The following is a 26,492-nucleotide window of genomic DNA, read 5'->3' on the forward strand; positions in this document are numbered from 1 at the left end:
CAGTCACTCATCATGTGTCTCAGCAATGGTCCAAACCATTAAAATACGAGTTTGTTAAGTTGACTTTTAAAGCCTCTGTGTTAAAAACAATCGACACAGTCCTCCATGGCTCCTGTGTGTGAACATCTACTCCTATCCAGAGACGTCATTCATGCAGAAACTGAGCAGCTTTCATTTTAAACTTTGCTATCTATACGATCAAGTCACAGAGGATCGGACTGCTGAAGGAAGGATCTGCTGTTGTACTGTTACTGTTGCACTGTGACCTTGCAGCATGTTGAGCATCTGTTTATCAAGACAAAAGTCAGGCACGACTGAGCCTCCCAGAACCTTTACTGCCCACTCGAATCACCTAAAAACCCTTCATCAGCAAACAGACTGTCAGGCCGTTTGATGAGTGGGGGAATCCGTTTCCTTAAAACCTTAAGTTTGACTCGTCATCACCAGGGGAGCTACAGTGGGTTCTAACAGGGTTCCACCTGAATCTAAAAGGTTTCTATTGCATGTTCTCTGACTGCTCTGTCATGTATCTAAATGAAGACATCAGAGGAGGCTACAGGAGGGGTTTTAATGAAAATCATCCCAACTGTGACGGTGCATTCATGTCGATTCTCACATTAACGTCACGCTCTGCTCGCTGGTCCTTAACAGATGAGGCGTCAGCTTAAATTTAACATGCAAATACAAATTAAAGCTGCAAACCAAAGAGACGTTTTATGCTATTCTTTCAGAAAATTTTTAACTTTCAGATAAGATACAAAGTCAAGTCAGGATTTTATTCAGTAAACCCCCCAGAGCTGCAGGAAGGCGTCTACAGGGTGCAGGACACAAACTGTGCACTTGAAGGGCAAACTCAGTGTTTGTTGAGACAACCGTGAAGTCATGATAAGGCACATTTTGTGGATTAACATGAACTTTAAAGAGAATTTCAGCACAACATGAAGCAGAGAACATCAAATATAGTGTTAGTGGATCCAACAGCTGTAATAAAAGTCTAAAAATGACAGATAGATGGTCAATGAAGCGTCATTGCTTTTATATATGCAACTGGAAATCTGTGATTAACTTCACCTTCTTAACAATATTCAAATGCTACATATCTGAAAAGTGAGACTTAAAAACTGATATTCATCTTTAATCTGAACTTTCTTCCTCCTATTTTTTTGTTTTATCTTCTTAAAGCAAGAACAAAAACAGTACTGCCCAGCCAACAGATTCATAGACATTTTAGAAACAAGATATTAAGGATATTTAAGGATAAAACTCTGGGAAAAAAAAAAGGCCACAACACAGAAACACCACGAGAGGAAACAGCAGAGCGAGGATCTGATCCGTCTGCATCTACAGGGTCGATAAAGACAAAGTACCAGGACACATAAACACTAAAAACACTATCTTCGACATTAGTTTTGTCTTTTTAAATACGTAACGTAGATGTGTACAAAGCTCTATAATTGATACTCAAAAGTGGTCACCACACAAAGACAATTATCTGAACAAACAGAGCAAGATGAAGAAAATGAGAGAACAGAGAAAAGCTGAGAACGTGTTTTCACTGAAGGCATTTACTGTTTACCGACATCGTTTGGGTGAAATATTTCTAGTCTGAAAATCAAAATTCTGACGTTGCTCTTAGTCAAAGCTTTGTGATGCTGGCAGCCACTCAGTCTCGTTAAGAAAAACTGGCCTTGTCCTAATCCTAAAGAATAACACATACACTCCGCTTTCAAGTCACTGCGGCTGCGGCTGCGGCTGCGGCTATGTACACACATATATTCTGAGCGATATGCCGTTGCTGTTGTCTCTTACACTATCTGGTTTCTGCAGTGGTGTACAAAGAGGGTGGAGGCGACTCCGCCGCTCCTCTTTTTGACCCCTCCGAGTGCCCTTCAGTTCAACTGAATATCCTCCAGTTAGCTTAAAGGAGGATCCCAGTGACTTTAGCCCGTTTGGTACAAATCACACGTTCTTTACGTTCTGCAGACCACGTTGCTGTGATTCATACATTTTTATCATTGGCTTATATTCATTTCTGTGCTGTGTGAAAATGAATTACATGATTTCTCAGTCATTTACAGCTTCAGCTATGAACATTTCCGTATGTGCTTATTGTCATATATGACAGTGAACTGACTGTCTTTGGGTTTGGGGCTGATAAAACGAGACCTTGAGCTCTCAGAAATAACAACAGGTCTTTTCACTATTTTCTGACATTTTACAGATAATACTATTAATGCTGAAACTAATCTGCGGGATCATTCAGCTAATGCATGCAGGCTTTTCACATCAAGTGCTACCATTCACAGATAATCTAACTTTGACCCAAAAGCAAAGAAAAAAATGCAGAATTCATGTTAAACTATGATGTAACACACAGCTCAAGTTTTAAGTCTGTTCATTGATTTCTCCTACTGCACAGAAATGAATGGAAACCAATGGGTGCCTGGAACAGCAGAAACAATAGATAACAAAATGTAAAACTGCAGAAATATCGAGCAAAAATATGCTTGATCTGCAATTTAAGAGCCTCAAACGCGTCTTTTCAGGGCAAAAATGAAACCTACAAATGAAACTTGCACACAGGAGCTGCTTTTTCGTCGTCATCCTCGACCCTGAAAGTCTTTGCACACCACTGCTTTCTATGGTTTTCTGTACTGCATGTACATGCATAAGCCGACTATGTATAATCACGAGCTCTTACAGCGTGTGTTAAGTCAGATCCTTCGTACAAGCGCTCAGTTTGGTGAATAAGGCTAGCTTTGTTGCTGACTAAGCTTTAGCTCAACGAAATAATTGCACAATAAGAAGAAACCCTGTAGTCACACGAGCTACTTACCTGACTGAGAGAGACGAGAGACAGAAGCATGTTTAGAAAAACCAAAGACAGACTCGTGAAGAGCAGATAGAAAAACAGAAAAAACCTTATAATTCATCTTACAGTAGAGTACATGTTGCAATATATGTTTATTAGTGTGTCTGTGAGCTAGACACAAATAATAGGAGGTGGAGTAAGAACATCAAAAATAAATGAGAGGAGAAACAAAGCAGGATTGATATGTTAAAGTGTCCCGTCGATTTGGATTAAATAACGTGGGGAGATCTGATAAAAGCTAAAGGGTCTCAATGACACACTATTTATAAGCAAAAGAACAATGTCATGTCATTAATGCTGACCCGAACAGGTCCGACGCTACTGTGAACCACTTTGTAGTGTGAGAGCAGACCGAACTGCACAGCTGTGTTATTTAAACAGAGCAGGTGACGCCGTTAGAGCGACTCAGGTGGGATGGATTCAGGCAAGAAGAGGCAGGTCGACGGCTGGAGGTGCGTCAGTGTGTGCATGTGGAAGAGGCTGCAGCTCAGCTGGGTATCATTCTGATCCTCCTCATATCCTGATTCTCAGCTTTTCTTTTGAGTGTTTTTGTTTTTACTTGAGTTGGATGTCTGAAACCAGCACCATCTGATTCAGGAGCCGAATCTTTCATCGATTACGCTTCATTCTTCCTACAAGTAGCCTGAAGATGACAAAAGAGATGAGAGAGAAGAAATACTGTTCTTAACACAAATTTAGATTTATTTTTTCAGACTTGTGTCTAGTTTTGCTTATTTCCTGTGAATTTATTGTTTTATTCCTTCTGGTGCTTCACAATCTAAACCCACAGAGGGTTAAAGAGTCAACTTTTCGGAGGAATCAAGCAGAATCAAAGAGCATTCTTTGTGAGAATCGTTGTTCATGATACCCAACTGCTGCTGGAGGCCTCGACTGCAACTAAGCAGGTGGGCTGTCTCTGAAGTGAAAGAACACAGTGTCTCTGTTAATGTGCAGGTAGTATAATATCTTCTCCTCTGAGCTAAATGAGCTAAATGAGTTAGCTGATAAAGGGCAGGAAGGGCCAGGAACTGAGCTGCATAGAGTTCATATCAGGGTGGAGGTCTGGATCCAGACCAGGTCTGGGTAAGACACAGGTTGCAGGTTTGGGTCCCACACATGTAGCCTGCCTGGGGTTTCCCACCTTGCTGCGCAGGGTGTATGGCTGTACATGTTTGGGCAGAGCTGGCCTTTAAGGCAGGTTGTGTGTTTGAATCCCATGTCACTAAACCAGAGCCCAGCTGTGAGAGACGTTTACACTGAGCCTGATGACCAATGATAAATCCCAGTGTCAAGACTTTTTGACGCAGGTCAGACAGAGTGCTGCATAATTTTCTACTCTGTTAATTGTCCCGCGTTGACCTTTTGTCCCCCCAAGTGACCCATGTTTTCTTAAATGTGTGGGTCTTCTCTCTGGGTGGCTCAATGCATGACAGCTTTTCAACACTGGTTGTCAACCTGCACCTGATTGGAGCTGACAGCTTGGGGAAAAAGGGTAAAGTGGCTTGACCCTGATATCGTAGCTTGTTTGGATGGTCAAGGTACAGAGCTATACGGGGACAGAGTGTGGGGCTGAGCCAAACAAGCTAAATAAGGCAGGATGTGGTTATGAATACCATTCCCTATAGGTAGCTTAGCCTCCGGGCTCTTAGAAGGCCCAGAGGTATGAAGGTAAAGAGGCTTAAGTCCCGGGCTCGGAGTAAGTCCGGGTCCATGGCGGGGTTTGAATCTGGGGCTCTAGGTGGCCTGGTCCAGGGCTCTCAGCAGGTCACAGCCCTGGAGGAGGTGCAGGTTTCCCTGCAGCGGGACGTTGACCTCGCAGTCGTAACGGGTCAACTCCGGCAGACATGATGACTCAATCGAGGGGCCCAGCAGACGACTGGCTATGCCTGAAATACCAGAGAAGAAAGAAGCGTGCTGTATGAAAAGGTGAAGTGACGCTGTCGTGGTTTTAGATGTAGTATAATGCAGAGTTTGAGCGTCTGAGAATGGACTTTAGTGTGTGTGTGTGTGTGTGTGTGTGTGTGTGTGTGTGTGTGTGTTACAGGGGTGTTTACAGTCAGGCCAGCTCACCCTCAGTCTTGTTAGATGACAGCATGTTATACTGTGTGTAGTTGCAGCTCTTTTGGGGAAAGGGCTTCTCACTTGCGCCACCTATCCCGTGTCCTGGATACTGAGACTTCCTGTGTTGCTGCAGAGAGCTGAGACATGAGGACATGCTGCTGCCAGGCATCATCCTCCCCATCCCCGACTCTGAGACAGCGAGATTACAGGTTGGCAGTTAGAAGAGATAATAGTTTATTTTACACACACACACACACACACACACGAGGAGCTCCTACCTGTCAGAGATCCCGCGCTGAGCGAGCGATCCATGACGGTACAACTGTCTTCCCTCATCTTCTTCCAGATGATTTCTGGTGCTTTGTTTTCACCCTGAAATGCAGTCACATGATTATTTAATTTGCCGTTTGTCCACGGAAAGACAGCGACACAAAGCTGTGGACGCCGTTCAGTCTAACAGTGGATTAAGATCTTTAAACACCGTCAGATCCAAGTAGCTCTTCATCCATTATGTTTCATGACTTGGCTGCTTATTTTAAGACGTCTCAAACCTGATAATGTGCTCTGTGTTCATGCTGTAATGATTCTCAGGAATAAGCCTCAAACATTAATAAACAGTGTTTGTTCATCAGAGGAACTCACCACAGTCATCTGAGTGAAGGAGCGCTTGATTCTGTTGGCCATGGCCACTCTGGCTGGACTCATGTCTCTGTAGGCCTGAACGAAGTTGTCAATGGACCTGTGACACACACACACACACACACACACACACACACACACACACACACACACACACACACACACACACAACATTTAAAGTGAAAGGATAAACATAAACCAGAATTTACCAAAAGGAAGTTTAGCAACAAGACACTTCCTGGATCGGACTTTTCTAGTTCAAGGTTCAGAGTAATTATCTTCTTTTATGCTTCCTCTTCAGTTTGCATTGTAATTTTTCATTGTGCTATCATTCATTCTTTCATCACTGAAAACTCTGTGTGAAATCTGTTTGATTTTCTGACTTGTGTTTTGTGGTTTAAGTGCATTTTGTCATCAGAAACACATCTTCTGCAGGACAGCCTCCACATGCAGCTGTTCTATGGTTTTTACTATCAAAATCTGCGATTTGGTCTGTGTTTTTCGGGCCTAATTGCTGCTTTTGTCTTAGTTTGAAATGTGAATGTCAGGACTTTGCTCACTGCCACTTCACCTCTGTTTCTGCATGAGCTGTGTCATGTTCTGTTGGCAGGACAGACGCTCCTCCACTGGCAAACTGTCCATCAGGTAGGCCTTGGAGGCTCGTTGTTGTTGTTGGTAGGTTAACAGAGGGTCCGGTGGCCACTGCAGATTCTGCCTGCCACCCATGGAGGACAGAGGGGTGCTGGCTGGGGCCTGGTATGGGGGATTCTGCATCTGCCCCATCATGCATGACCCTGCACGGGAGTCTATGGTCCCCTGGCTGGAGCCTCTCTTCTCACTTGCAGCCCAGGAGGCAGTTGGCTGGTGCTGGTAGTGGCCTTGCGACTGAGGAGGGGAGGACAGGGGCTGGAAGAGGCTGGCGATGTTGCTGAAGCTCTGGTGTTTTCGGGTCAGGCTGCTGCTGCTGCCCATAGATCCTGCCGGACCCCCCTCCAGGGGCTCTGACTCTGCAATGATGGGGTTCAGCTGAAAGTCCTCGCCATCCATCGGGATGTAAGGAGCCAAAGTCTCCAGGTCTAAGTCACTCAAGTCCCTCTGGGAAAGTGGAGGATGACAAGGTTTGATAAACCGGAGAGATTCAGGTCTGTGTGTGATTACTTTGACCAACAACTACAGAAATGTCCTTCAACATGTTGCCCATGTTGAAATGAGCTTTCCCCACAAAGGAGGTGAGACAAGAAAAGTTTTCAATCAGATTCAGTAAACGAGGCCTCATGAGTCAAACACAGAGGGGAAAAGGTTCAGACACAAGTGCATCATGGGATGAAGGAACACACACACACACACACACACACACACACACACACACACACACACACACACACACACACACACCTCAGTGTTTGCAGGACTGTCGCCTCCCTCTGTGTCCAGAGCAAACAGCTTCTCAGTCAGCTCCACCTTCAGGTCGCTCTCCACGGAGCTGTAGTAGTCACCTGGGCTGCTGGGCTGCGGGGGGGGTGGGGGTGGGGGGGGCAGACAGAGGACGTGAGTTCAATGGATGGTGGCGAGATGAATGAAGGAAGAGGACCAAAATGACAGAGAAGGGACAAAATGTAAGAGAAGGACACAAAGAGCGGGAGACGAGTTTTGACAAAGGCGCTATTCACTGCTACGAGCCCGGTCCTTCCAAATGTCCACCCCCGTTATTCTCACACACACTGCCCACAGTTGGTGACCTATAACCCCCCAGGCCTCACTGCACAGAGAGAACAAACTACCAAACAAACACAACCTTCTTTCGCTCACAGACTAATTACTCCTTTCAGTGTAACATTCAGGCCCTCCCTCCTCATCCTCACCGTGGAGCAGCTGCTGAGGCTCGGAGTGGCGCTGCCCGCTGGCGGATTCTGCTGCACGATGAACGTGCCCACCATGTTCGCCATGTCCCTTGGAACCGGAGCCGGGGTTTGACCCGATGCTGGAGGGGCAGGCTTGTGGCTCTCGCTGGCCCAGGCTGGAGGTCCCGGAGGGGCCATTGCTGCGGCCGACACCTGGGAGTATCCTGCTGGCTGCTGGGGCTCCTCGAACTGAGGGCGGCCTGCGTGAAACAGACAGAAAAGAGACGGGATGAAGAACAGAAGTGATGTGCAGAAAAGGAAACACAAACAAGTTTTTATGGATGTGATTTTAATAAATCTAACAAATGTTCACCTTCTCAGGATCTATGTTGCCTTTAAATCAGCAAATACAGCTAAAACAATTGGTGCAAATCAGTCCTAAAGTTCAAAATATTTAACACTACAGTCATCATGGTTTAAATGTGATAATGCTTTTTTTTTGTAGGGCATGTTTTTGTGCATTACAACACGACGACCACAGCCAATGCCCTCAAAAGGTAACAGAAGTGGACACAGACCGAAGTCGAGGGCGATGATCGTGTCTCCAGGTGTTGGGGCCAGCTGGGCCAGGTCTTCCGGCTCCTCCTTGAGTTTGGTGAAGAGGGTGTCTCCCGGCTCTCCGACCACGCCTGCGCCTCCTGCGGTGAAGAAGCTGCTCATGTGGCGAGGCTTGAACAGAGACTCTGTCTGCTCCAAGGAGAAAATCGTCGACTTCTCCTCAATGTCACTGCAGAGGAAGAAGAGCAGGGAAGGTTTGTCTGACAGGCTGCGCCCAAAGAAAAGTCCATCGCCCTCAGACATGTGGTCACTCAGATGTTTTTTTTTTAGATGTACAATTTATGCTTTTCAGTAAGTCAGTTGCCAGAACTGTTCAGCAGGCCGACAGTCTCACCTGAGGACGTAGTTTATGCACACGATGCACTGGGGCTGGGAGTTGCGGCTGTTATAAATAACAGTTCCCTGGGTTTCCACCCAGACGAAGCCTCCGTTCTTAGCCAGCATTCGATACTGGCCGCTCACTGCCTGACCCTTGGTGCACACTGCAGAGAGAGAGAGAGAAGTGGGGAAAGGGCGATGTGTTATGAGCTGGGACTGAAGGCAACTCAAGTATGGACATGAGCCTCCTGTCCATTATCACAGTGAGGTGGATGGTGATGATGGTTTTATGTTACAGAAAAAAAACTCTGGGAGTTGAACGTCATCGTCTGATGCTGAGGTGTTCTCACAGTTTACTGTTCAGTGCAGTTAATTCAGTCCAGGCTGAACACTCCTCTCAGGAGGAGGCCAGCCCCAGCCCAGCTGCATGCACTGCTTCATTTGTTTTTATTGTTACATAAATGTGCAATTATTACTCATTAGATATCCATGTATTTATTTTGTGCGAGGCTGTGAAATCAACCAAACGTGGGTCAGCAGGAGAAAGTGGGATGTTTGACTTTGAGCTGAGAAGGAGATGTGCTGGCTGCAGTCCAAAGTTCAGCACTGGCGTGGGAAAGGAGCCGGACTGTGGTCAGAGAGCGTACAGAAGGCCAGTAACTGTGTGTGTGTGTGTGTGTGTGTGTGTGTGTGTGTGCGTGCTTGTGCGAGTGTGTGTGTGTGTGTGTGTGTGTGTGTGTGTGTGTGTGTGTGAGTGTGAGTGTCTGGAGGATGCTCATGCCTCACCGCAATATTACATGTAGCAGAGAACGCTGTTAGCATGTGCTAATCGACAGGCTGGTCACGTTGGCCATGAGAGCCGGTGGTCTGTGTGTGTGTGTGTGTGTGTGTGTGTGTGACATAGATAGAGAGCCCTTTATCTCAGCAGATTTTAGCCATCTAAGAGTCCAGAAAGAGCATCTGCACGCAAAACACACAATCCTAAAATGTTATTTTCAAGTCAGTTCCTTCATCTTGTTTCGAGACACCAACACTCATAAGTTATTTCTCACTTTATGAAAATTAAGCTTTAAAGGCCAAAACTGACAAGACGTGGTCTAAAACAAATATCAACACTAAATCAATGTGCACTGACACAATCTGCAGCGCGGACAATCATCCTAAACGCTGGCATCGAGTGTGAGTCCTGATCCTGTGTAACATTCATCAGTCACACACTTAAAGTTCCCGTGTGGCTGTTTGTAGTTCAGAACAAACAGAGCAATGCTGCAGGTAACATGTTTTTTGCGGTGTGTGCACACACACATCCACGCACACACACACAGATTACACACAGACACACACTACCATTATGTTGCAGAGTGGTTTTAAGGAACTAAATGACCATTTTCACTGCTGTCCAGAGCTTCTAATGATATCGTTCTGTCAGTGGAGAGAAAAGCCATGACACTTCAGAGCCTTGTTAACACACACGCGCACACACACACACACGTATACACACACACGGTCATTAGGCAGTAATAGAGGCCACCTGGTCTCCTGTCCACTGTGTTTGTGGCAGCAGATGAGCAAACCTCATCAGGCCATCAGTGGCTGTGCTTAATGTAATAAAGACAAGACATCTTAATACCACAGCCCTGCTCCGTACACACACACACACACACACACACGTACACGTACACACACACACACACACACACACACACACACACACACACACACACACACACACACACACACACACAGTATTACTACACAGGGACAAAAATAAACATTTTGTTGTCCTTTGTTGTAGGACTGTGGTGATTGCTAACGTGTAGTGATGTACTAAGCTCACATATCTTATCACACAACTAGCATAGTCAGGCTGTTCTATTAGCTTGCTGTCGGAGCAGTGGGGGGATTTTTGGGTGATTTTTCAGCGGCTTTGCTGTGAACTGGTCTGTCCTCCTGTAATGTTTCTGTGGGAAAAGCTACTAATCTTTTTTTTGTTACCAGCTTCATGTGAAATCTGACGAAGGCAAATATGTTTTAGCTCATGTGACTGATGGAAACATGTTCACTATGTGAGGACCAATAAAACGTGAGGCCCTGAACGCCTCATGGCGGCTCTGAATGTGCTTACAGTTTTGGTGGCTCTTGGTGACGCTGTCATAGTCCAGGGCGTGGTAGAAGTCGTAGACCGAACGACCCAGCAGATCCTCAGGTGTGTAACCCATCAGCTGTGTTACCCTGTAATGCACACACACACACACACACACACACACACACACACACACACACACACACACACACACACACACACACGCACACACACACACACACACACACATTTAATAATGCACCGGATTTGATTCAACTTCTTACACGCAATGTCCAAAAGACAAATCCTGCTCTCCGTCCTGAACTCCGTCACTTCAAAAGGCCTCACAGATGATTTGGAAATCAAGCGGAGAGGTGAGCCGGCGTCCAACAATAAGAATCGTTCACATTCTCTGTCTGCGCTGGCCGCCGGGGCTTCTGGGAACAGCTAATCTCTCTCATCACTTTGTTCACTTTGTTAATGAGGATTTTGTTTCTGGCTTTGAATTACCTCACTTTAAAATCCCCCTTTTCTTTTTATTTCCCTCCAATTCTCACTTCCCTCTAAATGCCTCAATATACAGGTTTTGGGGGTAAATTACAGGATTACAGTAATCTGATTACCAAAAAAGAGACATGCAGTTACTTCTTAGCTGTAGATGCTAGACACTGACATAGTTTTAGGCAGTGTGAACACCAAACACGCTCCGGCTGCTTTATTCACTGTCTCAGCAGCAAACTGTCCTGTGAGAACCGAATCAACCACCAACAACAGGAAGTGACCCCTGAACACGAGGCTTCATGAGCACGAGGAGACCAGAGAGGGAAAAGTGGGACGACGAGCGCAGACGCTTCTGTTCGGTCTCAGTGCAACTTTTATTCCAAACTTAGAAATCTGTGACTGCAAACACCAGTTTTCTGTGTTGCAGCAGAGACGTCTCACTCCTATCTTTTTTTAAAGGACCGTCATCACATTACGCTCCAACTGGTGTTTATCTCTGGAACACAGTGATCAAATTTAACTTCCTGTTCAATATGCTCATTTTCTAATTGTGAATTTTGGGATGCTGAACAGTTTCCTACATTGAATCACGGGCGTGTTTTTATTCTTCCCACAACACTGACGTCATTTGAACAAGGCAAATAAAAAAATATATATATATATCATGTTGGCTCATGCTGAAACACATTCATATCTAACATTAGATTACATCTACGTTGGCATACTGGTGTATTTTTTCATACTTCTCGAGTTCTTTTAACACACTTAAATTGTACTTTAAAGCTAAGGATGGACAGGATGAAGCGCACATTTACAGATAAATTCAATGCACATTAACGCCTGTCTGCCCTTGAAATATTTGGCATTTCTTGATCTTTGAAAAATATTGATCACTTCCCGTTTTTCCTGTCATCGATGAAACGATGCAGCATCCTGCATGTTTGAGAGAGAGAGACAGAGAGAGAGAGAGAGAGAGAGAGAGAGAGAGAGAGATACTCTTGTCCTCAGATTACATAACACTGACAGATGCAGGCCTCAGAGTGGAGGGAGGGCAGAGGGAATGAGAGCAGAGAGGGGAGAGGAGGTGCATCTTAAAGCAAAATGGACAAAATCAGGTGAAAACAGAGGAGGTGAAAAGGAGACGCTGAGGAAGGGAGCAAAGAGAGGAAAGGTTGGAAGACATGAGACATGAAGAAGAGGAGGAGAGAGGTGTGGAGAAAAAGGAAAGAAAACAAAAGCACATCCAAGAGGCTGCAACTGAAACAGCATCAAATTATAATAATGATGATGATGATGATGATGATGATGATTGCTCGCCCAATACACACACTCATACCAGAGTGTGACCCTTCCTCCCTCCGCGCTGCCTTCTCTCTAATCTGAGCCTGATGACTGTATTTATAACATCCTACAACACGACAGGTGGACAACCTGAAGGTGGGCCGTTCGAAGGTGACCATCACACCAAAAACCTCTTATCCTCAGTAAACCTAAAAGGCTGAACTCCTCGTTAAGATGTTTCTCCTCTTCTTCCCTCCTTCTCGCTCCCTCTCTCTGTTTGTCTTTCCTTCCTCTGCTCGACCTCTCACACTGCCAGACATGAGCTGAAGAAACTTTTTGTCCCTTCCCTAATGAGTCTAAGTCCCCGCTGAGCCAGGAGGGCGACCCACCAACAATACACTCATTTGCGTAATTGGAGACAAGATTTGGGGAGCTATTAAATTCCACCAAAAAGGAGAAAAAGAAAATGGGTCCTTGTTTGCGAGGAGGTCACGCACAGACGTGTGCGCGCAATACACAAACACACATTCACTGTTGTCCAAAAGAAACCTTTGTCCTGCATGAGCAACTTGATAAGATTACAGGTCTGCCAGCATGTGCTTGTGTAACTCCAATCAGTGTGTGTGTGAGAGTGTGTGTGTGTGTGTGTGTGTGTGTGTGTGTGTGAGAGTGTGTGTGAGAGTGTGTGTGTGTGTGTGTTCGTCATCACCTGTTCGTGCCAGTGGGAGAAATATTTGGGTGCCAATAAACCGGTTCTTTGGCTTCAAGATGGCCGCTGTGTGTGTGTGTAACGGAGCTAAAGTCCAAAGGGACAAACCGTTTGGACATTCGTCAGAAGCACAGGGGGACGGGAGGGGACGGGAGGGGACGGTTCGAGGGTGGGTGCATCGTCTCCGTCCCCTCGCAGCACAGAGCGCGGGGGCAGAGGTGTGTTTAGGTGAATACGCTGGTCGATGCTGGTCTGAGGTGTGTTTAAGTGTCCTCGACCGCAGATCTGAGAGATCAATACTTTAACCGAGCGCTGTATTGATGAGTCCACGGTGCTGTCCGTGGTGCTGAAGACGCAGACTGATCTGGATCTGTGCCCTTTTCCTCTCAGTCCTTCTGTCAGTTTCATCTCACATCTATAATATTCTCTAAACTACATACTATTAATACAATATAAACTCTGTATGGGGTGGTGTCTCCTTCATGATCGAGAGGATCGATAGACGCACTGCTGCCTGCAGCGCTCTGTAACGTCCCTCTGATCACCTGATCTGGAAATGTGTCTCCAGACCAAACCAGCTCTGGAACCACACACAGGACTGAGGCTAGGGTTAGAGTGAAACTGGTTTAAGGTCAGAGTGAAACTGGTTTAAGGTCAGAGTGAAACTGGTTTAAGGTTAGAGTGAAACTGGTTTAAGGTTAGAGTGAAACTGGTTTAAGGTTAGAGTGAAACTGGTTTAAGGTTAGAGTGAAACTGGTTTAAGGTTAGAGTTAAACTGGTTTGAGGTTAATGTTAAACTGGTTTAAGGTTAGTGTTAAACTGGTTTGAGGTTAATGTTAAACTGGTTTAAGGTTAGTGTTAAACTGGTTTGAAGTTAATGTTAAACTGGTTAAGTTGATTAGCTTGCGTCAGGGTTTGGGTTTGGTCCACCTCCTCTGTAATAAACAGACCAATCACTGGTGGAATGTGTGTTTTCTGGCTTGTCTGCACGTGTTTCTGCGATCGGGAACACTTGCCACAGTCTGACAATGTCGTGACAGCATCTTATTAAAGTATTAATGTTTCATCTCTGGCTTACTTTTCCCACTGACGTCCCTGCCAAGTCAAACTGTTTCAGTCATCACGCTGCAATCAGCCAGAAAGTCCTGTGTGTGCAGCTCGTGCTGCACTTTAAGGATTGTGTTTTAACTGGCAGCCGTCCACCATGACAAGATGGCGCTCTGCTGAACTCTACCAGCGTTCTTCACACACGAGCAGTTCTTCTTCTTCTGTTGAATTTAAGTTCATTTTCTGGTTTCACACTCTAAAATGTAATGTGTTTTGTTTCATTGGGCTGTGAATTGAGTACTTTTTTCTATTGTTTATAAAAACAAAATCATTTGAAGACATCATTTCAGGCTGTGCTAACGTCCGTCTGGCATTTCTTGTACATTTTACAGAGAAATTAATGATTGATCTAAAACAAAATTCAAGAGATCAATCAATGAAAAAAAAATGTATTTAGAATCTCTGTGATTTCATCTACATTGTGCCCACATGATGCATAATTAAACGATTTTTGAAGTTACGTCTTGATGGATGGTTGTCAAACTTCCAGCACAGCTAGTTTTTGGGACCAGTGAAGTCATAAATTTGTTGTTTACAATATGTGTATGTGATGATGTAATCACAAAATTCTTCAGATACAACAAACCCAAGATAAATCAGATTTTGTCTCAGAGACTGCTGTTAGTGCGCTGCATGAGGACATTTATTCAGACAGTTCTTCTTTTTTTGGTCATATGATGATCATGTACGGAGGTCAAACGTCAGTAAAAATAAAACTACACTGTAGTTTTGTTAAGCTCGGTCGAAGTCCTTGACTCATCTTAAACTCATCAAACTTGCTTTCTAACTGCCACAGAACCAAAAATAAATGTTTACCTTGTCATTATTTCTAAAGGCTTCGCTCTATAATTCTTCAAAGGCATCGCAGGCAGTCATGAACTCACACTGATGCGTTTCGCTCTCTAAGGTGAGCCGACCTGCGTGTGTTTCCGCCTACCTGTCGTCGCAGTAGGTGAACTTCATGTCCATGCTGTGTCTGCTCAGGAAGGTCTTGCTGTCCATCGGCGTGTCGATGTTGGACGGGTGTGGGATGGGTTCGCACATCAGGACAGCGCAGGTGAGCGGAGGCTCTTTGAAGCCACACAGCCCTCTCGGAGGGCAGCTGTTGTACATCTTCAGCTGTCCGGTGCAGTGCAGCACCTGGAGGGAGCAGCGGCAGGAAACACGTGACCAGCGGTGTCGAAATGAAGCTGAAGGTCACAGGATGGGACGCAGCGCTGGTGGTGTTGCTAACAGGTGATACTGACCTGACATCTTGGCTTTTTGTGAAATTACCTCGACGGTGAAGGACTTTCTTGTTCTTTGCTACTTCTAAACTTATCTTTTCATTTTATATTTACTGTGAGGTTTTACTGAAATGGGAATAATATTAACAGGACTGGAAAGCAGTTTCGTGTACTCTTTGTCTTGTAAATTACTGGATAACCACATTTCCTCAGTCTGAGAAGGACAAGTTACTCTTTGTCTGACAATGAGGCTGCAGTTTGCTTCACTGCTTCACGCTAACAAGCCAGAACAGTTGGACACCAGTGATCCACTGTACTGCCAACCTGAAGTAAAGCCTGTGTAGAAATGTATGAGAGGCTTCTCGTGAGCTGTGCAGATGCTGCAGATGTGCTGGCTTGTCTGTCTCTTACCTTCCAGCTGGCTGACTTGAGGTTGACGGTGCGTCCTCTGTTGGTCACCGTGCATTTCATCCTCATGAAGAAATCTCGCTCGGTGCTCAGCTCTTTGCCTTTTTTACCAAAGCCGCTGCCTGAAACACAAACAGTCACAGAGGGCGGAAATGAAAGCAGTGAGACTCCTGCAGGGCAGCGTGTGTTCAATCTGACAGACGGAAGATAAATTCACAAACTCACACTGATCTTTGAGTGCTATCAGAAATAATCTTTTCAGGGAGTAAACTGCACTCGACATGGCACCAGTCTTATTTAAACTGATGCAGACTGAAAAGTCACCAGTTTCACATGCTTTGTCTTTGAATTTTTTATTTTCATGACACACGTTTAACCTTCACTTTAATGCTTTAGTCCTTTAAAGCCCAGTCACACATTTCCTGCTTGTAGCTATAATTATGTGTCTGATTATTTTCCGTTTTCTTTTCAGCAAAATGAGCAAAAAAAAAAAAGAACACTCCCGTTATCTGCTTTTCCCGTATGTGACTGGGAAAATGGTCAGGGGTTAGACTGGCTGAGGTTTCACACTTACACACAAACACACACAGATACACACAGAGGATGTGAAATTGGGCCAAGCTGTTACATCATGAGGTCAAAGTTCAGCCCCAGAGCTGCAGCCACAGAGCCAAGTGGTGAAGTGTGTCTTTTGTCAGAGTCCGCACTCACAAGTGTGTCTTTATCTTTATATAGTTTGCACTTAAGCAAACACAGAAACACTGTGTGTGTGTGTGTGTGTGTGTGTGTGTGTGTGTGTGTGTGTGTGAGTGAGTGTGTTCAATGCAGCTGAAGAAAAAACATGCAAACAGATGAAACACAGCACAGAAAAATCTTCAGCAATCCGACAGCACAAGAGCAGCAAACGCAAACACACACACACACACACACACACACACACACACACACACACACACACAATGACATCAGAGGTGCTTCCAGGGGACGTCAACGCCGCCAGCGTCGGGTTTGTGTATCATCAGTCTATGTAAGTCTAAGCTCCACTCTGCACACTTTGTTTTGAAGAGCGCTTCACAAACCTCTCGTGCGAGCTGAGAGCTCAGACTGAACAAAACAAAACACCAGGGAAACAACGAACGGCCGCTGCACAGACCTGAAGCCGCCGTGCAGCGCTCTGCAGCGTCCTCTGGAAACACCTCTGAAGCATGGCGTGTGTTTGTCCTGTCAAATTCACCTTTTCGGAATCTGCTTGTGTTTTGTCTGTTTGCATGTGTTGAGCTCTCTCAGCCACCGTAGTTCAAGGGAAAGGGTCATTAAATGTTGTTCCACTTGTGTGTTTTGTGGCCACAGCTGATAAGACTTATCAACCGCAGCTTAGTGTGTGTGTGTGTGTGTGTGTGTGTGTATGTGTGTGTGTGTGTGCGAGTGTGTTATTTTCTCATATGAACTTCAGTCAGTTACACACTTCTTATTTCCCAGTGTTCCTCAGCTGTATTCACGTTTCTTTTCAGAGTAGCAACCCTCAGTGTGTAGGCTGAAAACATGCAGAGAGTGTGTGTGTGAGTGAGTGAGTGAGTGAGTGAGTGAGTGAGTGTGTGTGTGTGTGTGTGTGTGTGTGTGTGTGTGTGTGTGTGTGTGTGTGTGTGTGTGTGTGTGAGTGTGTGTGTCTTTCTGCTGAGGACACTGTGTCATACCATGTTCCCTATCTGTAACAGATAATGCCCAGTTCCTCTCTCTCTTTCTCTCTCTGTGTCTTTAATCGTCTTCTCGTCCTCAAGCTCACGGCTCTTATCGTCTTTCCCTCTTCTCTGCACACGAAGACACACCAGCTCCCACACACACACACACACACACACACACACACACACACTCTGCTCTGTCTCTCTTTAGGCTCCTCTCTATACACTCTCTGACCCTCTGTTCTCATGTTTGCTCCGGACACTTGCTCATGAGATAGACGCTTTTATATAACCATACATGTTTGCTTTCTGACTTGTTTTCCTTGGATCGCTCTCTGTCCCTCCGACACAACTCGAAGCTGTTCGTAGGCGCTGGAACGTGAAAGGAATTGTTGGACTTCTGCTGTTTTAAAGAGCCAAGATTTGTAGGCACCTCCCTGCAGAAGGCTCAGAGGGTTGAGACGTCCACCAGAGTCCATCAAATACTTGCTCAAGAGCAAGATAAGAGACCTGCTGACGAGGCTGCAGCGAGGCCTAATGTGGATGTTCATGGTCCCCTGAGGACCCCTGACCTTTCCTCTAGTGCCACGAACACAGAATCCCTCCATTTACCATGAAACCCTCACAGTCTAATTGTCTAAAAGCATAAAACACCACTTCAAACGTCCTGATTTGTTCTTTTTTCACACTCTTGCTCCTATTTGAAGTCTATATTTACTAAATATTCCTTCCTTTTCTGCTTTTTTTCTATTTTTTGCCTGTTGCAGATGTGCAGAACTTCATTTACTCACTTTCTTACTTAAATATTCAAAATTTGGGTCCATATTAAAACTTGAGATTTGTTTGTTTGTGGCTGTCATGAAGTGAAAAACAGGTGTGGTGCAGGTCACAGGTGTGTGGGTGAGGCTGACCAGCTGTCTTCAGGCTGAGGTTTTCTCTGATCTCCTCGTGGTCACATGGGTGGGTGAAGTCAAAGATGCTGTGACCAGTGAGGTCCACCTGAAAAGTGAACACAGACATGGTTTTCATACAGATGCATGTCCGTCCTGTCTGGTCTCAACACGCAGGCTTTGACGTTCTTCAGAGCTTCCAGTCAGCTTCGCCTCGGCTGTGATTTTCAGGTCAGTGCCAGCGATTGAAAAAATGCTGAGTGTGTTTAGAGCGAACCTCAGCGTCTGGACTGAACACACACTGCTGGCATGAGAGGTATTTCACACAGACCCGACGAGCTCGACTCCCTGTCTGTCTTCCTGTTTCACATCTATGTTCGGCTAAAACATACAAATGACGTCTATCACAAACAGAGCTAAACACTTTTCATCACAGGAAAAAGATGTTCGATGTGGGTAAAATACTGTTTGTGTAACAAATATTCTGCACGCTGCAGCTTCCATAAGCAGCAAGTCAAACAGGCAAACATGAAACTCTTTGGCTGATGATAAAAGTTCACGTAAAAACATTGTGAGGTCGCCATAAACACCAAATCAAAGACTCTTCAAGGTCAGATCAGATCAGATCAGATCAATTTTAAGCTAAAAGGTGACTTTTTCTTCTTCTTCTTGCCTGAAAACTGCATTATCTCATTATCATTCATGACTCTGGTGGACGTTAAGAGGAGCTTGTGTCCATCATCTTCCACTCTGTCTCTAATGGCCGTGTACCTGCGTGAGCCCCATGAATTTGCTGATGTTCTCGGACAGGAATATCATGTCGCCGTCGGATGTTACCACAGTGACGAAGCCCTCCAGGGACTTCAGGTACAGACTGTCCATCCGTCTGTCTTCGTCTCCGTCGCTGCTGCTGCTACAGCCTGCAGGGCGAGACAGAACGCGGTGGGTCACACAAAGTGTTTCTCTCATTGCATGCTGATCAGAAATGGATATCATTGTAAATGTGTGCGTGCGTGTGTGTGTGTGCGTGTGTGTGTGCATCGGGCTTGTTTTCCATCTTGAAGCTTTGGCTCGAGGCCAACACAAACCAGTGCAGCTTCTTCCTGCGTCTCAGGCCACTCCTGATCTCCAGCCCGGACAAATTACACCCAAAACTACACAAGCTTTTCTAATCGCTGCCCACTTTCAGAACATAACCAACATTATGCAATTATGTTCAAATATGTACAGAGCACAATCCAAACATTTATACTCAGAGACTCCGGTGTGTTAATTAATACAAAAAACTGTGTGTGTGTGTGCGTGTGTGTGTGTGTGTGTGTGCATGTGTGTGTGGTGGCTTCACACCAAACAAAGCCCAGTAGTCGATGGGGGTGGAGGTGCCTGCAGTTCCTCCAGTGTGCTTCCCTGAGATAAGAGAGGCCGTTCTCAGGGCTCCCGGCGAGGCTCAGGGCTTGAGTTTGGAGCTGGGCCCAGATAGCGTTAACCCCAGGGGGAGCGCAGAGCTTTCTCATGGGCCCCGGGGAGCCGGGGAGACTCTCGGGGCCCCGTCCAAGGACCAGCGGCACCTTTGGCCTAAATACTGAGCTGCGATTACCAGCCGCTTGGACCGCGCCGCGCTCTTCTTCTCTGTTGTTCTTTGGTTGTGTAACTGGCCTTGTTTTAAAAGAATGGAGAGAGAAATGACGGCAGGGACAGCTGCTGCTGCTGCTGCTGCTGCTGCTGCTGCTGCTGCTGCTGCTGCTGCTGCTCAGATAATTATTTCCTCCACTTTCTGACGTGTGTCCATTGGTTGTGCTGGACAGACTGAAGGGACAGGACAGGGGGGTCATATGAGACTCTCACAGTGTGACTCAGATCACAGATTTCTTTTTCCTTTGCTTTCCTTTTCTTCTTCATTTGTAAGAACAGCTAATCCACCGTCTGCTCCCAAAACTGCCTCAAACACAAACGTTAGGGCGTGGAACACGTAACAAACCCGTCAGAGGAAACCCTGCTAACGTCACCGACTCTCTGATCTGCACCACGATCACTGAAGACACACATTTCAGGTTTTCTGCCTCAGAATTTCACGACAAAGGACATAAAAACATGAAAAATGTGCACGTGTGAACCGAACGAGAAAAAATTTAGCAAGAGGACATTTTGAGTTGCTGGGAGGTTTATTTTCGGCTAAACTAGAAATACAGCATCTCTGCACACGCATTAAAATTGATTTTCAGCAAAAACTTTGGTCTAATATTGCAAATAACTCCCAATAATTAAGAACGCAGTCAAGCTAATGAGTGAGGCATAAAGCCCACATCAGCAACCTGCTCCTCGTGTCCCGCTCATGTTACGTAAGAAAGGTGTTCCCTGCAGCCGCTTGCATATGTGCTGCTGGGAGCATATACAGCATGTTTATGTGTGCAGGAGTGTGTGTGTGCGTGCGTGCGTGTCTGCAAACGCGCATGCAAGCGTGTTTGGCGCCACGGCAGACGGGTGTTATGGCTAGCAGGGGCAATGCCAGCAGCAGCCCAACGATGGGCAGAGCTCCTCGCTTCCTCTGCAATCTGTCGTCCCATCACAGAGCAATCAGAGCGGCCTGATAACGCTCTATCTGCCGCCGCATCGCGTGGATCCCCCTCTCCTCTCCTCCGCTGCTTTCCTGCCCTCATTACCTCCACTCCTCCTCCTGATGCACTCTCTCCTGTCTCGCATGCCTTCATCTGTCCTCCTGCTCCTCCGTTCACCTCCTCCATTCCTCCTCATCCTGTGTCTGATGACTGTGCCAGAGTTTCCAGGAATTTTCGCTCTTTGATGCTGAATTTAAAGGGTCAGTTCACCCAAGTTACAAACCAGTTTAATGTTCGCAGCAAGGTTTGAGTAGCCGAGTTACTAAATGTCATTTTTCAATGCTGCGAACGCCGTTAAAGGTGCAGGGTTGGTCTGTATTTGGCGACCTGGGAATGAGACTCAACATCACATATCATTCTCCAGAATCGCTAACCGCAGCTGTAATTGCGTTAGGGTGGCAGCTGAGGTTTCAGAGCCTCGTATCTCAAAATCTTGGAACATGAAACTGAAACTATCAGCAGAACTAGATCCCACCGGGGGTAAGCACGAAAACAGTTTTGTTTGGGGTTTTTGGGGCACTGACCCTTTAACTCAACATGAAAACAGATGACAGCTGAAGAAAAACATGTTATTTTATCATTTAACCTTTTTTTCCCCAATCACAGTAGGCGTTAATTTCATTTAACGGTACAGAAATACTTCATATTTCCTGACCATGTTTGTCGTTTCTACTAAGAAATTATAATTCTTACTAAGCATTTAAAACTTTTGCTCACCTGTAATTAATTTATGTGTCAACTTTTAACTATACAGCACTTTGGCTCCATTTACTAACGGAGTTACATTCATAAAGGAGTTACTGAAAGTGATTGATGACAGAAGCAGGAAGCAGCAGCCACCGTTGTTTAAGGAAGCATTGGTCGTACACATCGCTGCTTCGCTGCCAAACAATGCAAAGCAGTTTATAAAAACACGATAAGTAGGCCATTAACAGCGGGATGAAATGACAGGTGGCTTTGTTAAGATTTACAGATAAGCCTGAAGTCTCGGATTAATCAAAATACTTCCCTGTTGCAGTGGCAGCTTGTTATTATTACAGTGGCTTGTTGAGCAGCCAATTATTGTTCAGTGCCACAGAACCTGATTTTAAATGTCAGGTCAGGCTTCAAAACAAGTATGAAATGATTCAGCACAGCTGCTTTCTGTCCAACGCACTGATCAACGTTTACATACAGAAACCAGAGATTTGACTTTGAACGAACCACCAGGACGTTTGATGGTGTCGAGGGCTTCACCTCCGTCTCTGCCGCGTCAACCGAACGCACCGTTTCAACCCTCGGCTGAGGAAAAAATAAACTTTTTCCTCCAAGCTGCTGCAGTTGTTTAATTTTCTTCTTCTCTGATCTCACTTCGACGCAGACGCAGCGAAGGAATTCCAGAACAATAGCTCGTTTTTTCTGTCCGGTTTCCTCAGCTGCTAATTTTAAATGAGACGAGAGGAAGGAGTGCAAAGAAAGGCTCCGACACACACCTTCCTACTTTACTGGACGATTAGTCATACACACCGACACACACACACACACACACACACGAACACAACCGCGCGCGCATGCACGCACGCACACACACACACACACACACACACGAACACAACCGCGCGCGCATGCACGCACACACGCACGCACGCACGCGCGCACGCACGCACACACACACACACACACACACACACACATCTATCATGTTGAACTTGCTGGAGGCGACCGTCCATATTTTCCTTTGTGTAAGAAATCTGAATGCACCAAACTGCAGCTTGTATGTGCTTTTATGTGTGTGTGTGTGTGTGTGTGTGTGTGTGTGTGTTCATGTGCTTATGTGTGTGTGTTCATGTGCTTGTGTGTGTGTGTGTGTGTACGGCCTACCTGTGGCGAGCAGCTTGCGTGTGCGCAGGAAGCTGATAGCCAGCCTCATGATGGAGGCCTTGTCTAGGTGAGAGCTGACGCTGTGGGGTAAAGGCAGCTGGTGCGCGAGGTCGTAGAACACCTCCGTCTCTTTGCTGCGCCTGCAGCGAGCTGCATCCCGAGACTTCTCCTTACGGCGCTCTGAGCTGCTCCTGCACAGAAACAGACGGGACGACGGTCACACCTCTGGGACGCTGAAAAGCACCTTGCTGTTTGATTTTAAGGACTTATTGCGCTTCATGCTTCTGAGCTTCATCTCTTCAATGGAAATCAATTCGCCAACGGACGCTATGAACCTGCTGTTTGTTCATTCACAGCAGCCATTTGTTGATAATTATATCTAAGATTTACCTGTATCATGCTGCAGCCATAACTCATGCACTGTTCGACACCGTACAAACGGCTGCTGGCGAGCTGCAGCGCTCAGATGCTAATATCATCAATCCCATTTGATTGGACAAGCAGCAAGTGTGACTGTCTCACAGTCAGATTCACTGTGATGTTTTTGGACAGTAAAGTTGAGCCTGAAGATGTCAGAGGACAGAAGCACGGCGTGTTTTACACTTTCACCTCTTTTCAGTGCACATGAATTGTTTTTGTTCGTTGAGACTTTTTAAGACGTTCACACGTCAGACTGTAAAACCAGAGCTCAGTGCATCACAGACTCAAACCTCTGCTGCAAACAAACTGCCCCATCAGCATTAGTATCTTCTTCAACATCAGTGCAAACATTCAGTACTCCATGAACTCGATGACATTGATGTTGTTAATAAAGCGACCTTTTCTGAAGCCAAAGCTGTGTGAGAGGCATCATCGATCAGCTCTGCGGTGACGCGCGGCACACCGTGTCCACTTCATGTGTTTGTTTACTCGACTTGTTCCTTTTGATTTGGGTTGAGTCAGACCTGCTGAGCACAATTTAATCTGAACTTGGTAAACAGAGGACGAAGCTACGTGTTTGAAGTCCAGCCACCGAGCGTGCAGGTGAGCAGACGCTCCATGTGCAGCTGATCAGTTTTAATGACGGTTTGTCAGCTGCTAACGAGGAGGAAGCAGGCGATTTCTTTCATTTCCTCCAGTTCATTCAGCTGTTTAAAGAAGCTTTCGGCCAGAACAATCACGTCTTCAGATAAAAACATTAACCTGCATAATGCCCAAATCATGCCAGCAAGCTGAACTCCCCGAGAACAAGGCCTCTTTTTCTGGCTCTGTTCCCCAAACTGAAGTTAGATTTTGATGTCAAGGCTCAAAGAACGCAGCACAACAAACCATATTAGGACATAACACACGGACTCTGGGCTTCTCTGGGCTCTGTCCTGTGCTCGCATTCACACTTTCACACTCTTTCAGCCTGCAGCAATGTTTAGATTTATACAAGAAGACTATAAAATAAGAGCATCATAAAGATAACAGCAGCCAGCCATCCTGCTGCATTTAACTCCTCTTCATCACCTCAGACCAGCAGCACACTGTGCAGACGCTTGAACTGCATGAAGCTCGCGTGCGTGGCAGCACCTTCACGTCATGTGATCTGCCACTAACACAGACATGCAGGGATGGAAATATAGATCAAAAACCAGCAGAAACAGTCACTTTTTGCTGCTAATTGTGGACTGAAAAGAAGAAAAGGAAAAGAAAAAGGACCACCAGACGTGGCTTCACTGGTCTGTCACCTTGATGAGCGCTGAGCTCTGACACCACCTCACTGAAGGTGGTGAATAAAAGCAACAGCGCTCCACCTTTCTGGACCTCAGAGACGAGCTGAAGTCCTTCAGCCAAACAGGACACGTGCAGCAGCACTGAGATTTATTATCAGCCTTATCAACATTTTTAATATTTCTGCTGTTGTCTCTTCATTTCGCCTCACTAAAAGGCCATTTTTCTGCCATCTCCACGTACAGCCTGCTAACAGTGGCGGTTAGCTGCGAGCGCCTCATAAAGACTCCATCAGTCCCACGAGGGGGATGTGATGTTTTATATATAAGGCTATGTTTGACAGACTCAAAGTGAGCATGCTGCGCTTCGTCACGAGCTGAGGAAAACCTTTATCAGTTTAAGATTAAAAACATCTGAACAAACAGATTCTGAACTTTTGATCTGTCTGCTGGCACTACGATGACGATAACTTCAGGTGTGGCTCTGCTCTGCTGAACTTTAGACAGCCTCCCTGTGCAGTGACGCCACCAAGTTTATCACAGCGGATCACGAAAGCACCAAACCTGCAACATGCAGGACCAGAAGAAATACAACAACAACCACAGTTTGGCACTGAAACACAAAACGGGATGGAAACGTGCACAGCTGAGATCAGCTGCTGTGGGTGTGACTTAAATTAAAGCCAGAACAGGTTCAGGTGAAGACTGAGATCCAGGTTCAGTACTGAAGTATTTCAGTGCTGTGAGGTGCCAAAAAATCATTGGAAAAATGGGGATAATTAAGGAAACAGATGAAATATTGAACATTGAAAGGAGACATTTTGCAGAGTGTGTGTGTGTGTGTGTGTGTGTGTGTGTGTGTGTGTGTGTGTGTACACACTGTGAGTGGGGTTTGGTGTCTCTGAGTCCATTTGAATTTGAGCCAGTGTACCAGCGCGTTATTCATTCAATCCAACAATACACTTCATCACTGCCAAAATTAACAAACACACACACACACACACACACACACACACACACACACACACACACACACACACACAGATTCTAGTCCCAGATGGAGGCCATGTTGTAAGAAGGCCGACATGTTCTCTGGCAGCCTCCTGACCCACATTAAAGAACACAGCACCTGAAGTCTTCCCCCTGGGCTCACCTGTGCGTCCAATAACAACTGCCACAAGTCAAAAAAATCTGTTTTGGTATCATCAGCCTCACTGTTTATCCGGTGGAACGGTGCAGTGCACTCATTAAATAATCACTAAACTAATATTTCAGGTAAAAGATCAGATTATCACCTGCAGTCATTCACAGCCACTCTTGCTTTTGATCAGCGGTTTCTGAGCTGTCAACAACTCTGTTTACTGTAATCTGTGAACAAGAAAGAGCTTCCAAAGCAGGAAAGACAACTTCTCGCTCATTAAATCCACCTGAAATCCACTGAGTTCAGTTTGTAACATCAAGAAAGATTCATTTATTTTTAGAAATCTCAGAACGTCACTAGAAACAAGCTGAAATATTCTTACGATACAATCACATTTTTCTCTAGTTTTAAAGGATTTAGACCACAAAGACTCACATCCAGACCCGTATCAGATCTATCTGGCTGAGCAAAACTGGTTTCACATCAACAGCGTCAGCGCTGGTGGTTTCAGTGCTTCCAAACATAAAACCACAGTTTCCCCTTTGGCTACGATCTAGACCGTACAGAACGCACACAGATAAAAACGACACAATCAAACATGCAAACACACATTAAGGAGAAGGCGGCATACAATGAACAGGAAAGGCAGAGCACACAAGCGCCATTATCTTATCTCATCGAGTGTATGTCCCATCAGTGTGTCTCCCTGCTCGTCCGTCTGAGGCTTAAACTCATTAACCCCACCGAAAATCACCCAAAACCCTCATTACTGATGAGCCAGCAGACGGCCGCTGACTGCTCCCACTGCACCGAGTCAGCTGGAACAGCTAACACAGCTAGCTCCTGAGCGTGTGCGTGTGTGCGTGTGTGTGTGTGTGTGCGTGTGTGTGCGTGTGTGTGTGTGTGTGTGTGTGTGTGTGTGTGTGTGCGTGTGTGTGGTGCCACTCTT

At 45.8% G+C, this 26,492-nt stretch overlaps 2 protein-coding genes across 2 annotated transcripts in view; one reads left to right on the forward strand and one right to left on the reverse strand.

Moving 5' to 3' along the window:
- The window catches only part of LOC143327887 (uncharacterized), a 41,853-nt gene extending 33,801 nt beyond the window's left edge, over positions 1-8,052 (forward strand). The window contains exon 10 of the transcript XR_013077766.1: positions 7,919-8,052. The gene's annotated coding sequence lies outside the window, so the exon portion shown is untranslated. The remainder of the gene's footprint in view (positions 1-7,918) is intronic.
- epas1b (endothelial PAS domain protein 1b) overlaps positions 1-26,492 on the reverse strand; it is a 43,586-nt gene that overhangs the window by 1,370 nt on the left and 15,724 nt on the right. The window contains exons 2-16 of the mRNA XM_076742483.1: positions 22,709-22,899; positions 19,005-19,153; positions 18,255-18,342; positions 15,668-15,786; positions 14,968-15,170; positions 10,475-10,581; positions 8,366-8,513; positions 7,992-8,200; positions 7,435-7,673; positions 6,968-7,081; positions 6,144-6,667; positions 5,576-5,672; positions 5,212-5,305; positions 4,943-5,122; positions 1-4,758 (exon numbers count right to left, since the gene is read on the reverse strand). The exon at positions 1-4,758 is cut by the window's left edge and continues 1,370 nt beyond it. Coding sequence (XP_076598598.1) covers positions 4,607-4,758; positions 4,943-5,122; positions 5,212-5,305; positions 5,576-5,672; positions 6,144-6,667; positions 6,968-7,081; positions 7,435-7,673; positions 7,992-8,200; positions 8,366-8,513; positions 10,475-10,581; positions 14,968-15,170; positions 15,668-15,786; positions 18,255-18,342; positions 19,005-19,153; positions 22,709-22,899 — 2,614 coding nt within the window. The 3' untranslated portion in view covers positions 1-4,606. The remainder of the gene's footprint in view (positions 4,759-4,942; positions 5,123-5,211; positions 5,306-5,575; positions 5,673-6,143; positions 6,668-6,967; positions 7,082-7,434; positions 7,674-7,991; positions 8,201-8,365; positions 8,514-10,474; positions 10,582-14,967; positions 15,171-15,667; positions 15,787-18,254; positions 18,343-19,004; positions 19,154-22,708; positions 22,900-26,492) is intronic.

This window comes from Chaetodon auriga, chromosome 11 (assembly GCF_051107435.1).
Source record: "Chaetodon auriga isolate fChaAug3 chromosome 11, fChaAug3.hap1, whole genome shotgun sequence".
Classification (NCBI taxonomy): domain Eukaryota; kingdom Metazoa; phylum Chordata; class Actinopteri; order Chaetodontiformes; family Chaetodontidae; genus Chaetodon; species Chaetodon auriga.